The sequence below is a fragment of the Dipodomys ordii genome, unplaced genomic scaffold, assembly GCF_000151885.1.
Source record: "Dipodomys ordii isolate 6190 unplaced genomic scaffold, Dord_2.0 Scaffold7, whole genome shotgun sequence".
Taxonomy (NCBI): Eukaryota; Metazoa; Chordata; class Mammalia; order Rodentia; family Heteromyidae; genus Dipodomys; species Dipodomys ordii.
In genome coordinates, this window is record NW_012267223.1 from 6,501,047 (window position 1) to 6,514,684 (window position 13,638).

The 13,638-nt window shown below is 40.3% G+C and overlaps 1 protein-coding gene across 1 annotated transcript in view; it reads right to left on the bottom strand.

Annotated features, from left to right (window-relative positions):
* Positions 1-13,638, bottom strand: part of Prkca (protein kinase C, alpha) — a 388,590-nt gene that overhangs the window by 374,661 nt on the left and 291 nt on the right. Inside the window, exon 2 of the mRNA XM_013037977.1 lies at positions 10,762-10,793. Within this exon, the coding sequence (XP_012893431.1) occupies positions 10,762-10,793 (32 nt within the window). The remainder of the gene's footprint in view (positions 1-10,761; positions 10,794-13,638) is intronic.

Consider the following 13,638-nt stretch of genomic DNA (forward strand, 5'->3'; position numbering starts at 1 on the left):
ATTATGCAAACTGGACCTGGGTTTGTATCCCAGTCTATCATTTTCTAACTTGGTAGCCATAGACCAGCCACTACCCTCTCAGTGCCTATTTCCTCATCTGTAACATAGGAACTCTGCTTACCTCTTCAGAACTGCTAAACCTAATTGATGATCAAATGGGTTCATTAAAGACACTTTGAACCTATGCATGGGTATAGGCTATTGAGTTTCAAGTACAAGCTAATTCCTACTCTGTAGGACTTGAGTACTACCAAATGTGAGTTATTGTGCATATCACACACCATAGTGTGTGTTGGGATACAGTTTAGCAGTAGACTACATGCATAGTATACGTGAGGCCCTGAGTTTGATCCCTAGCACTGGAAAACTAAAAAGTCGTAGTTTCACCAAGAGGATAAATAATGCAATTTCTAACAAAATTTTATTCTCAGATTTCAGCTGTAAGCTGGATTCCCCTCCTAGTTAGTTCCTCATTCAACTTTGCCTAAGTCACATCTAAACTGGCTTTAACATATCTCAGGGTCCCATAGTTCCACCCCATATTAGTTACTTCCTAAGCTCTCATTAGAGTTCCCCAGGCAAATGAGCTGGATCAATATCACAAAGAAAAATGTATAGATCTTTTTGTTTGGGGGGGGGGTAGATACGGGCATGGCAAGTGAAGGCAGGAAAGATGAACTGCCCTTCTGCTAATCTTACTTTGTGGACATTCTCTTAAATAATTCTGACCTTCTGCTGATAATTAATCAAATCATCTGCCTTTATTTCATTCTTGATAAAAACTTATTTCCAGAAATCATTTCCCTGCTTTGTATAATTTAATACTCTGGTTTTTTTTAATACTTTTTTTATTGTAAAAATACTGTACAGAGAGGTTACAGTTACACAAGCAAGGTAATGAGTACATTTCCTATAAACCATTGTTACCTCCTCCTTTGTTTTTCCCCTACCCTCCTTTCCCTCCCACCTCCACAACTACACTCTCCCTCCTCCTCCCTGCCTAAATTGCAAATTTCAACACAGTGTCTTGTACATCTGTTTTTTTAATTGACTTTTAGCAATTTTTACTAGATTTGACTACTAATACTATGTCATCCTGTTCATGCCTTAGGTTAAAATCTAGCACAAGTCTTTATAGTTCAATGGAAAACAAGATCTGAAATACAAGGTCTGTCATGGAAATTCTGAGACACAGATGAGGACAGCAAAGGCTTAGTAATTCTGGTTACCAAGAAATGTTCAATGTTTCCCCTAATGGCTTCATTTTTTCCTCTCCTAGAAGAAACCCAGACTTCTGAAGCGTGTGTATGGGAGGAGAAGAGAGGTTTCCACTTGGCTCTGAAGAATATTTGCTACAAAACTGTTAAAACAAACAAAGAAACCAAAAAAAAAAACAAAAACAAAACACAAAAAAAACAACTGTCAAAGCCTGAGCCCAAGTTCCATCCCCACCAACCTGGTGCAGCTCTCAACTGTCTCCTTTCTAAAACAAAGATGACTCCCATACTTTAAGAGGTGCTTTTGGAATGGAATACGTGAAGTTTTTCTTTCCTTCCAATGGAATAAAAACTTTTAAAGGAATTGCAATTTGATTAAAACAATTCTACTCTAGTACTGGCCACCATTTTCATCCTCCACTTATCATATCAAGAGATAAAACCTGTCAGGTAGAAGTTTTAATATAACAGAATTGCTGGGTACAGTGGCTCAAGCCTGTAATCTTAACTACTTGAGAGATGGAGCTCTGGAGGATCACAGTTCAAGGCCAGTTTGGCTGGGGGAGTTGGGGAGACTCCACGAAATTCCATCTCAACTAGTGGATAGGTGCAGTGGCACCTCAGCTACAAGGAAAGTACAAATAGGATGATGATCATCCAGGCTAGCTGGGAGCATAAAGTGAAACCTTTCCTGAAAAAGAATCAATGCACATAGCTCAACTGGTAGAGTGCCTAGCAAGGGGAAGGCCCTGACTTCAAACCTTAGTACCTCTGAAAAACAACAATACAATAGTAATAACAACAGCAACAGTAGAATCAGTGAAGTTGAATTGCTCCTCCTTCTGGAGCATGACAATTTGGTTTACAACCATTAACAATCGTAAAGTAAAATAAACCATTTAAACAACTAGAAACACGTATACTAACAAGTGGTTTGGATATTTCACCCAGTACTCATGACATCTCCCTCTTGCAACAGCCCACAGTGTGTTCCTGTTTTATTTGTGGCAGTAAGATTCATTCCTGATGCCTGGAGACTTTTCTAAAGATAGAAACAAGGAACCTAAGTGACTTTTCCCCACTGTATTCATTTATAGGTTCATCATTACACAGGACTTAAAGAATACAATTTGGAACTTTCGGGTTTCTCTTTTAGCTTTAGGGAATACCATGTTAAAAATCATCTAAAGATCTATTCTAAATTAGAAACTAATTGAGAAGAAGGAGGAAGAGGAAGACTAGGAGGAAAAGTGCTTGAGCAGAAGTCACAGTCTTTCTCGTTATGGCATCTGTATCATATTTGTTGCAATATTTATACAATCACATACCCAACAAATATTTACATAGTGGCTACCGAGTCCAAGAATTGTACTGAACTCTGGGGACACAATGTAAAGAGACAATACTGGGGGCTGGGAAGGTGGCTCAGTAGTAGAGTGCTTGCCTTCCATGTATGAGGCCCTGGGTTCAACTCCTCAGCACCACATAAGCAGAAAAAGCCAGAAGTGGCTCAAGCGATAGAAACACTAGCCTTGAACTAAAGAGCTGAGGGACAATGCCCAGGCCCAGAGTTCAGGCACCACGACTGACAAAAAAAATATAAAAAATTAAAAAAAATAAAAATCGGTCCTTTGCACATGGACTGGCATGGGAAACACAAAAGTAAAGAGGTCATAGCTGAGAAGGTTCTAAGATAGAAAGCATGACCCGAATGGCATGAAGCTCAGCAAAGGCCTGAGCTAAACTAGGGAATAAGACTTGCACATGAAACAGGTGTCACAATGAAGGAAACATTCCCAGTGAACCAAAACAAAATAACCAAAGAACCATAAGAAGGGAAACCGCCTTAGGTAAGCCTGAAGAAACAGAGCAAGAGCCAAAAGCTTTCCGATGTCCCACTAAGGAGCTGAAATTCATCCTGATGGGACAGCTTGAAATTAATGATATTTTAAGAACAAATCACTCTGATTCTGTGTGAAGGAAAGCACACCCACAAACTAAGGATTGTGGTGTCCAAAAATGTAAACTTGAATGACAATATCTAGAAGGGTGACATGCTTATTAGAGGACAGGAAATCACATCACCATGAACTTTGAGAAACGGAAACGCTAACAGTGGTGGCTCTGTCTGTAATCTTAGATACTCAGGGGGCTGAGCTCCAAGGATCACAGTTCAAAGGCACCCTAGGCAGAAAAGTCCATGGGACTCTTATCTCCAACTAACTAAGGGGACTAAAAGCCAAAAGTACAGGTGTGCCTCAAATAGAACACCAGCACTGAGCAAAAAAGCCAAGTGAGCGCATGATACCTGAGTTCAAGACCCAGTCCTGGAACAATAAAAAAGTACTTATATATGTGAGATTTATCTGCCAAAATTAATCTTTAGTAGGTTCCACTGCCTATTAGGATGAATAATCACTGCATAGCCTGTGATCAGTAATTATTTTAGAATGAGTTCAGAGCACTGAATGGGAATATCTGACAACAGTTCTAGGCAAGCAGGTGCGTGTGCGTGTGCGTGTGCATGTGTGTGTGTGTGTGTGTGTGTGTGTGTAGGTTCTGGAGCTTGAACTCAGGGCCTAGGCACTGTTCCAGAGCATTTTGCTCAAGCTAGCAAAAATAGAGCCATAGTGAAGCCATAGCTCTACTTCTGGCTTTTCATTGGTGGTTCATTGAAGATAAGTCTCACAGAATCGCCTACCAGAGCTGGCTTCACAATCTGTGAATCTCAGCCTCCTGAGTAGTTAAGATTATAGGACTGAGCCGCCAACACCCCGTTTAAGTAGCTTTACTTTTAACATGCAGCAGTATATAGCAAAGGGGACATTGAGAAGAAAACAAGTTGCACCTGCTCACCTCCACTGCACTTTTCTCTGAGCTTCAGGCATCCTTAGCAATTTTGAGACTATATTTGGGCCTGACATTGGTGCAAAGCCTTCAGGATTTCAAGTTTTACCCGTTCTTGCATGGATTTTGTCTTTTGGGAACTATAGCTCCAAAGGGATTATCTATAGTTAAAATAACTTCTAATTTGGCCATGGATAAACAAAGTACCAAGTTATAAATCCCTGCTTTGGAGATAGATGATGAGAAATCCAGGCACCAATTTCAAACCCATTGGGCAGCTCGGAGTCAGTGATCACTGAGACTTTAAAGCTGATCAGATACTCTGGGGTTCAAAAGTGTGATGACTGGCATTAGGTGAACAGTGCCTCCTCCTTCAGACATTTCTACAACCTGGAAAGTTACCCATCCAATGTTTAGACAAATGGATGGATGGATAGACAGATGGACAAAGAAAAGATGCAGGAAGAATAAATACTCTGGACAACCTCACAATTCTGCCCAACTAGTACTTCACTTGATGCTCACACCAGTTGGCAGATAAGAACATTTGGACATCCCGTTTCCTAAAAGGTTGCAAATCCAACTTCCACTGCCCTATTTCTGCTTAAAAGTTGCCTTCCCTTAAGCCAGTCTCATTTCCTTCACTCACACGCAGGAGCTACCTCATTCTTCTCTTCTGCCTCTTCCCTCAAATGCCGATTTTCATTTTCCTCTAAGAAAGCAAAACTCACCCTGTCCACATGAGCTGATGGTAGCACCTACCCTAAAACAAGAAATGGAAACATGGGGGATTTTTTGTTGGTGGTGGTGGTGGTGGTCTGGGTTTATTTTTTTAAGTTTTTTCTTGTCTTTTTAGGGGGCAGAAGAGGTAGAGTACAGAAATGGAGGGAGGACATTGCAACAATGATACTCACAAGACACTATATTGGAAATGAACCTTACAACTTTGGGGGGAGGACAGTGGGGGAGGCAAAGGATTGTGGGAGAAAAACAAAGGAGGGGTAATAATGCTCAACAAGAAATGTACTCATTACCTTACTAATGTAACTGTAACCTCTGTACAGCATCTTTACAAGAAAATAATTTTTAAAAAAAAAAGAAGAAATGGAGGGAAGAAGGGTGAACAAATGCAATCATAGTATTCAGTATACACTATTTGAAAAATGAACTATGCAACTTGTCAGCAGGGAAAGGGGAGCTGGGGGAAAGTGAAGGAAGGGGGTGACATCATCCAAGAACTGTACTCATTACCTGGCCCATGAAATAGTAACCCCACTGAATAATGCCTTAATAGTAACAATAAAATTATATTTAATGAAGTGTCAGGAGCAAAGAAGTTTGGTTTGGGGGTTTTATTTTGCCCTTAACTACTAAAAAATTCAGACCATCAGGCTGGAATCTCAGGTAAAATACAACACGTGGTGTGTTCTTAGCATAATAATGACTAGATTCTGGGTGGAAAGGGAAAGGGATGGAATGCGGAAACAAAGGAGGAGGCAACAATGCTTGATAAGAAATGTATTCACTATCTTGTCCATGTAATTGTAATCCCTCTGCATGGTATTTTCACAATAATAAAGAAAATAATGACAAGATTCATAACTGCCCTGCAGTGTGATCACAGAAGCAGCAGATAGGAACTCATTCCCAGAAACCCTCTGCAGAGTCCAGCCCAGACCAGTCAGAGCCACAGGCTCCTGGTGACCCTCCTTATTGGTAGGACTAGCTTAAGCTGCTTTCTTTAGGGGGGTATGTTAATCAAAGAGCCTGGGCTAGCAGCTCATTTCAATTGGTGATATTAAACCAAAGAGCAGAGCCAGAAAAAAGTAAGGAAAACACAGGAGGAGAGCCAGATGTAACAAAGTATGCAAGTAACTGCTTGGCGCTTCAAATAAGCAGGTCACATTTTCAGAGGCTGATTCCACCACTGTAATTAGAGAAGCACATGGGTGTTGCTGACTCTGAGGAGGGAAAACAACCGAGTTGGCTCATTCCCTTTGCCAGTAGTAAAAGTAGCAGATAACTGTTTCAGCTCCACTGCCCCAGAGGACAGGAACATGTGAGCAGTACATGAGGCCATGCTGACCCATAATGACTGCTTTTGGAAGCAGCCTGTGCAAGACAGACACTACAGCTTGAGAAGCAGCCTTCCAGACTTGAAACTCAACTATACCAATGCCTAGAACACTTCCTTTTCTGTAGAAAGTAATAAATAGATAAATAAATAAATAAATGGAGCAAGGACTCCAGCTCTCTGCTAGTCTTAAAGAGATGAAACACAGTATCTCATGCAAAACTAACAGTAAGCAAAAATCAAAAGGCAAATCTGAGCCATGTAACTAGACATTTCAGAGCTACAAAGGGAAAACTTGTTTATCTCTAAGAACCTTAAAAAATACATTCAAGATCCTTCTGAATTATTTGTCTTAGTAATATCAGTTTTCAGGGCTATATGCCTACACTGCAATATAAATAAGAATGGCATAGCACCTACTAAGGGAAAGTGGAAATAACTCAATAAGCACTTCTCTAGAAAAATTTCCTACATTCATTTGTGTTAAATCAAGGGGAAGGAAAGAAGCAAGAAATAATCTTAGCATTTCACATGCCTATAAAATATAATGCTTTCTTAATGGCATAAATTACAAATTTGTTTCTAATGGTTAAGACAATTGCTTTTATCAACTTATTATTCTCTGATTAAAATGATAACAAATATGTCAGAGCTATACAGCTTCATCACTAACTACATGAACATGTGGGTCATGTTTGGACAATATAGAAATTAAAAAAAGGAGGGAGGAAGGGAGGAAGAAAAGAAGGAAAAGGAATAGGAGAGAAGGGAATACTAGGGGAAGGGAAAGAAAAGATAAAAAGTAGACTTGCTACAGGATTATTTACTAACCAAAGCAACATCCTATCTCAGTAGCTATAAAATTCTGCCTTGTCTGGTTAAGAGAACTCTGATACAGGATAAACATAAAAGTTTCAGACTTCAGCTCCATGGGGTAGGGGTGATATGGATAGGAATGAGTTTTGTCCTGAATAACACTCTATAAACCAAATCAGAGAGAAAAATAAAGTCAACATTAAGAGAAAAATATAGGGGCTAGGAATGTTACCTAATGGTAGAGTGCTTGCCTAACATGCATGAAGCCCTGGGTTCGATTCCCCAATACCACATAAACAGAAAAAGCTGAAAGTGGCGCTGTGGCTCAAGTGGTAGAGTGCTAACCTTGAGCAAATGAAGCAGTGCCCTGAGTTGAAGCCTTAGGACTGGCAAAAAGAAAAACAGAGAAACATAAATATTCTAAAATGATCAGATGTTAAGAAAAAGATTGGTTTGGAGAAAGCAGTCAAAACAGGAAATACTGGGTAACTGTATTTGTGGAATTTAACCATTATCCTCAGTTAAAGTATCCTTAATGAAGTTACAACAAATAATCAGATATAATGGATTAACATATGCCCATTAGGAGTTAAATACAGATGATACATGCCAAACAAAATGTAACAAGCAGACAGCATGTTACAAATAAACTGATTTTTATTATTTAAAGAAATCTGAGGTTAAATCCTTCACCAAAGCACAGTATAAAAACATATACTCCCTTCTCTTATTTTTCCATTTTGTAAACCTTGAATTTCAAATATTAGGAAAGGAAAGCAGTTCATAGAATAAATACAAATGACTAGAAGTACAGTATTTTTAATGTTCAACCTCACCAATACCAGGAGATGGAAACTGAAACAAGAGGTCCTTTCTAGCTTTAGGTTGGCAAAAATGTAAGACTTACGTTACCCAATATTTTCACTAGCAAAAGTGTAGGGAAAGGAACAAACACTCTCACATTAACACTGAAGATGTAAACTGGAACTCTTTAGAAGAGCAACTTCACAGTGCTCATTAAAAATTTAAATGTAGACATATATACTTCTCAAGATCTATGGTAGAAATAACTAGTGTCTGAGGATGCTCTCTCTGTACTAGAAAGAACTTCTTAACAATTGAAATGCCCATCAGTGGAAGTATGGGTGAATTAACTGCCCCAGGAACCACTAAATAGAATAAGAAACAACGGATATTCTGACATACAAGTATAGTAAGTGAAGAAAAAGCAAATTCCAATATGATGGGAAAATCTGCTCTCTTTTGAAAAATGAAGTATGTGTGAATAACTGATTGAATGCCTTTTTTTTTTTTAGGATAACTGGGATTTGAACTCAGGAGCTCTCATTTGCTAGACAAATACTCTACCACTTGAGCTATGCCTCCAACTTTTTTTTCTTTAATACATGGTCTTGCTAAGTTGCTCAGGCCAGGCTCAAACTTTCTATGGTAGCCCCAGGCTGGCCTTGAACTTGAGATCCTCTTGCCTCAGCATCCTGAGTGCTGGGATTACAAACATACGCCACCACACCCAGCTGAATGAATGTCTTGAACAGAAGTTATCCCTGGGAGTAGGAAGAGAAAAGGGAATACAGTTTCACTTTTTATTTTACACAGTTTAAAGTACTTTTGAGAGTCATTTCTTAAATATGCATAAAAGAGAATTGTGTTGATATGAGACTATTAATCTGTGCTCTGGAGGAAGCCATAGCTTACCCCCATAATCTATTACTCTGATTTTATCAATAAAACCTTCTCAAGTCAGTGGCTGTAAGAGAAACCCACCCTGCTCGAAAGCATGTTTTTTATAAAATAAATGATACAATAAAAATAACATTCCCAAATTTTCCTCATCAAGTAATATTTAAGAAAACGAAGTAAATATCTTTCTTACACGTTTCCACAAATGCCTGACTTTAATCCATTGGCACAGAATCTCACATCTTTCAACCTCCTAAAATCATCTTCAACCCTACACCCAAATCTCACTTACAAACTTCAGGCCCATAACTATTTTTTAAACTTTTTTGTTATTATAGAGGCGATATACAGAGGATCACAGTTACATAAGTCAGGTAATAAGTGCATTTTTTTAGGGCAGGGGGATAATGCCATCCCTTCCCTCACTCTCTGCCAGTTTTTCCCTCCAGGCCCACAGGCCTAAAAAGGGGAAATATCTGACTATCATCTCTTATAGAGACTGGTGAGACATGCATTTCTCTCCTCTTTTTTAAAGGAAACGTTTTAGGCAGACGCCTATAATCCTAGCTACTTAGGAGGTTAAGAGCTGAGGATCATAGTTGGAAACCAACCCAGGTAGACAAATCTGAGAAACTCTTATTTCCAATTAACCAGCAAAAAGCAGGAAGTGGAGGAGTGACTCAAGTGGTAGAGTGCCAGATTTGAGTAGAAAAAGCCAAGCAAGAGTAAAGGCTGAGCTCAAGCCCTAGTACTGGCATAAAAATAAGTAAATGGAATGTTCCTTGTTTCCAAATGTAACTCTCAAAATGATTCATTCAATAGTGATTTTAGGGGGTTAGGAGTGTGGCTTAGTGGTAGAATGCTTGCCTAGCATGCATGAAACCCTGGGTTCGATTCCTCAGTACCACATAAACAGAAAAAGCTGGAAGTGACGCTGTAGCTCAAGTGGTAGAGTGCTAGACTTGAGCAAAAGAAGATCAGGTACAGTGCCCAGGCCTTGAGTTGAAGCCCCAGGACAGGTGAGAAAAAAAAAAAGGGGGGGGGAGATTTGAGGTATACCTTGGAAGCAAGAAATATAGCAGGTTAATGATCATCACCATAAAATGCTCCCACCCCATCTGCCCCATCTAATATGTATATGAAAAAAAAGCCTCACAAATTTCAGGAATGTTTTAAAAGTAACCAACTAACTAGAACAACTTCAGTTATAAAAGTACACACTGGATCACCTCTCCTTCTCTCTAATGCACTTAATTTTAAACAGTGTTAAGATAATATTCTCCAGGCTAGAATGTACTTTCCACTTGCCCTAATAATAAACCTATGCCCAGACCGGGAATGTAACCAGAACGAAATAAACATACTATAGACAATGAGCAGAGGAACAAAGAAGTAACCTAATGAACCTGCAATGCCTTTGCAAACTATAAAATGTTTCTGTAATTATACAAATAAACTGGAGAGTATGAAAAGTTACACACTCAATGTCAATAAAACGCAACCTCAGATCAGAGGAAAAAGAATTGATTTCCTTCTGGGTGCTATGGATATGTGGTGTTGGATGCTTAAGCTGAAGGAAAAGTGCGTCACACCACCAATACTGGAGCTGTCAGTCATTCTCACACCACTGGCATCACCCTAAAACATGCAAACCCTAAAATGTGCAAACTTGTTCTGGCCAACAACTGGTAACCTAAGCAAAACCTTATTAGCATGATGTACAACCTAAAAGAGATGAAGAATAAAAATGAAAAGAAAGAACAAGAAAGAAATGCCACATGAATATAGAGTGACTCCATTTTTTTCTTAACACCCACACAAAGACGGCAGTTTCTGACAAGAATGTTCTCAGCAAAAGTAAAATTACAGGATGGGTTTTTTTTTTTTCCTTTCTTTGTTTCTTCAATGAGAAAAAGGCAGTTCTGTGTACAGATTACTAGGCAATGCGTATGATCTTTTTTAAAGGCCTAAATTTATACACCTCATATTTAGAAAATGTTATCTAAACAGCGTATCTTGTGGATCACAAAGAAACGATGACTAGAAATACAGCTTCTGTTTGGAACACTTGTGTACATGAAAATGAAGACCACAGAGGCAGCTTACCTTGGCACTGGAAGCCTTGTTTCCCAAACCCCCTGGAAAACAGAAACAAGAACACACATCTTAGCATATTTTGTGTTGATAAGATATTGTAAGCAAGTCATATGACCAAGTATTTCAACAGTGTTAAAGACTTTAAACATAAAATCTAATGGCTTCACAGGAAAGCCGTTCCTAAGCATTTTGTTAGATTACAGTGCTAATTCAACTTTGAAAAAGTATTTTGACCATCATGGACCACTTAATTATTTCAACATATCAAGCTTCTGCTATTGCCCATACTTAAGCCTGAAACTAGAATATGACTACATATTTGAAGTTGTTGGCTATAGTACTAAAGTAACAAAAAGGAGCTTATGGCTTTTTACTTTTTTTAACTAAGGAAACGGTGTAATTTTGTTCCAAAAAAGTGAATTTTTTTGTGTCTCTAAGAATAACTAAAACATGACTTGCTATGAGTTTGTTTAAATACTGCATGTGTGTCCAGTGCTGGTGGCTCACACCTGTAGTGACAGTTACTCAGGAGGCTAAGATCTTAGGATTGAGGTTTGAAGCCAGCCCAGGCAGGAAAATCTGTGAGACTCTTATCTCCAATGAACCACCAAAAAGCTGAAAGTAGAGATGTGGCTCAAGTGGTAGAGCACTAAATCAAAAGCGGTACACATGCATGCATGTGTACTCGCACACATGCGTGCACATACACACACACAATTAAATGTCTAAAAATTATATATCTAAAAAACATTATACATCTAAAACCTGTTAAATAGCAATATTGTTAACATTTAATTTTGGCTTAAAAGGGACCAGATATATGAAATATCATTTCTACTGTTTGCATTTGAAATTATCAGGATCTAATTTTTACTGACCCAATAACATCAGAAGCACGTATAGAGGCTATTTTGTTCTTGTAAATGGCTTTAGAGAGCTTACTCCATAAGCAGAGAACCTTGATGAGGAAATTCAATTGCAAACGTTTTCCACCAGAATGAACTGCATTAAAATGTTCAGGTTGTCATAACTCTTGCTTTACATACCATTTTAAATTTGCAAAGTGCTTCAAAAGGTATAACTTAAGAGTTGTTTCATTCTCCCACCCCAAATAAAATCTAGACTTAAATCCAAATATTTAGCTTTAACAAAACTATAAATCAAGAACGTATAGAAGCAATACTGAAAGAAAATCGAAAAATGAAACTGCAAGCCTATATTATTGGTGGAGATACCCTGGAAACTTCCACGCACTGGCTTTCATATTAAGAGGAACAGAGGCATGAGGGCTGCTCAGTGAGGAGGAAGAGATGAAACCTTTATTTTTCCACCTGCTGACCTGAGTGCCTACTCAGTCTGTCAGGGTGATGGTAGTGGCCAGGCATTAGTTAGCCTGGGCAACACTACATGCCCTGTTTCTAACTTTCCTAATGCCCGAAAAAGCAATCAGCAGTCAGTCTCTGGGCTGGCAGGAGAGGCTGAAGAGCTCTCCTTATCCAAAATGCAATATCCTCTGCACTGATGCTCCCCCCCCCCAAAAAAAAACTCAACTTAAATAGCCTTATCTACAATTACCCGTTCCTTGAGCACAATGGCTTCAAACGCTGCCTGCACAGTGGAAATCACTCCTAGAGGGAGTTGGGCTTTTCATAAACGTGTACTTTTGAGTGGGAAAGGGGAGAACTAAGAACTTTATTAGTACTGTGTTCACGGGACTCTGTGTTGGAGATGCCTTCCTCCAGATGGGATGCATCAGACAGAACTCTCCATTCTTTACTCCACCAACATACATGTGCCACACCACCGCTGGTGGCAGGGTACACTGCAGCGCTGTCACCACCTGCGACTCCACAGCCAGGGGAGGGAGGAGGGAGGGAGGGAGGGAGGGAAGGAAGGAAGGAAGGAAGGAAGGAAGGAAGGAAGGAAGGAAGGAAGGAAGGAAGGAAAGAAGCCATAGCTCACCCTTTAAGGAGCTTCCTAGTCCCACAAAAAAAAAAAAGAAGAAGAAGAGACAAGGTGCCTAAAGGGGGGAGGGAGGAATTCTGCTATGCAAACTGAAGACCCAGAGTTCCATTACTTTCAGATTTCTAAACTTTTTTTTTTCCTTTGGGATGGAGGAAGGGGCAGGGGCAGCGACCTTCACACAGTTAGATGAAAGCTATGATTCTTTCACCGGGGCGGGGGGAAGGGAGGAGTGAGAGAATTGTGCACACAATTTCACCTAGTGTGGCAGGGTTCGCAGGCCCCTGAAGTCTTCCCAGTTACCAGTCCCCCAACCAGCTCCTCGAGTTCACAATGCTACCATTCGCTGGGAATCACCTGAACTCTGGCACCATTTGCCATTACAGTATTTTTCTTAAATAAGCCCTCTGTCCTCATCAACAGGGTTACAGGTCTAATCTCGTGTTGACAGGGTCTATTTTAAATGACTCCCTCTGCCCTTCGCCATTTGCCTGCTCCGTGTTGACCCCCCTCCCCCCACGACAAGCTTTCAACAGTTTGCTGCCTCTCACCTCTCTTTCTCCCCGCACCCCCCCCCCCACTCTCTCCCGAGGCTCGCCCGGAGAAGAGAAAGTCTGCTTGCCCAGCAGATACAGCCTACAGTAGGCAGCGCCCCAAGGTTCCCGTGGAGTCCCACCCCGATGAGAAACACAAACACACAGCCCAGAACGCGCCCAGCCCGGCTCGCCAAGCCGCCGGGACGGCCGGTGCCCGCCGCTCCCCCGTTACTCCGGGGCGTGTTCCTCCAGGAAACTCTCGGTTCCTCGGGACTCTTTTTCTTTGCCCTACACCGGAGCTAAAGGATCCTCCACACTGTCTCCATGGGAAGGAGGGGTGAGGGGAGTGGTGAGCCTGGAAAGGCTGGAGGGACGCGGGGGGGGGGGG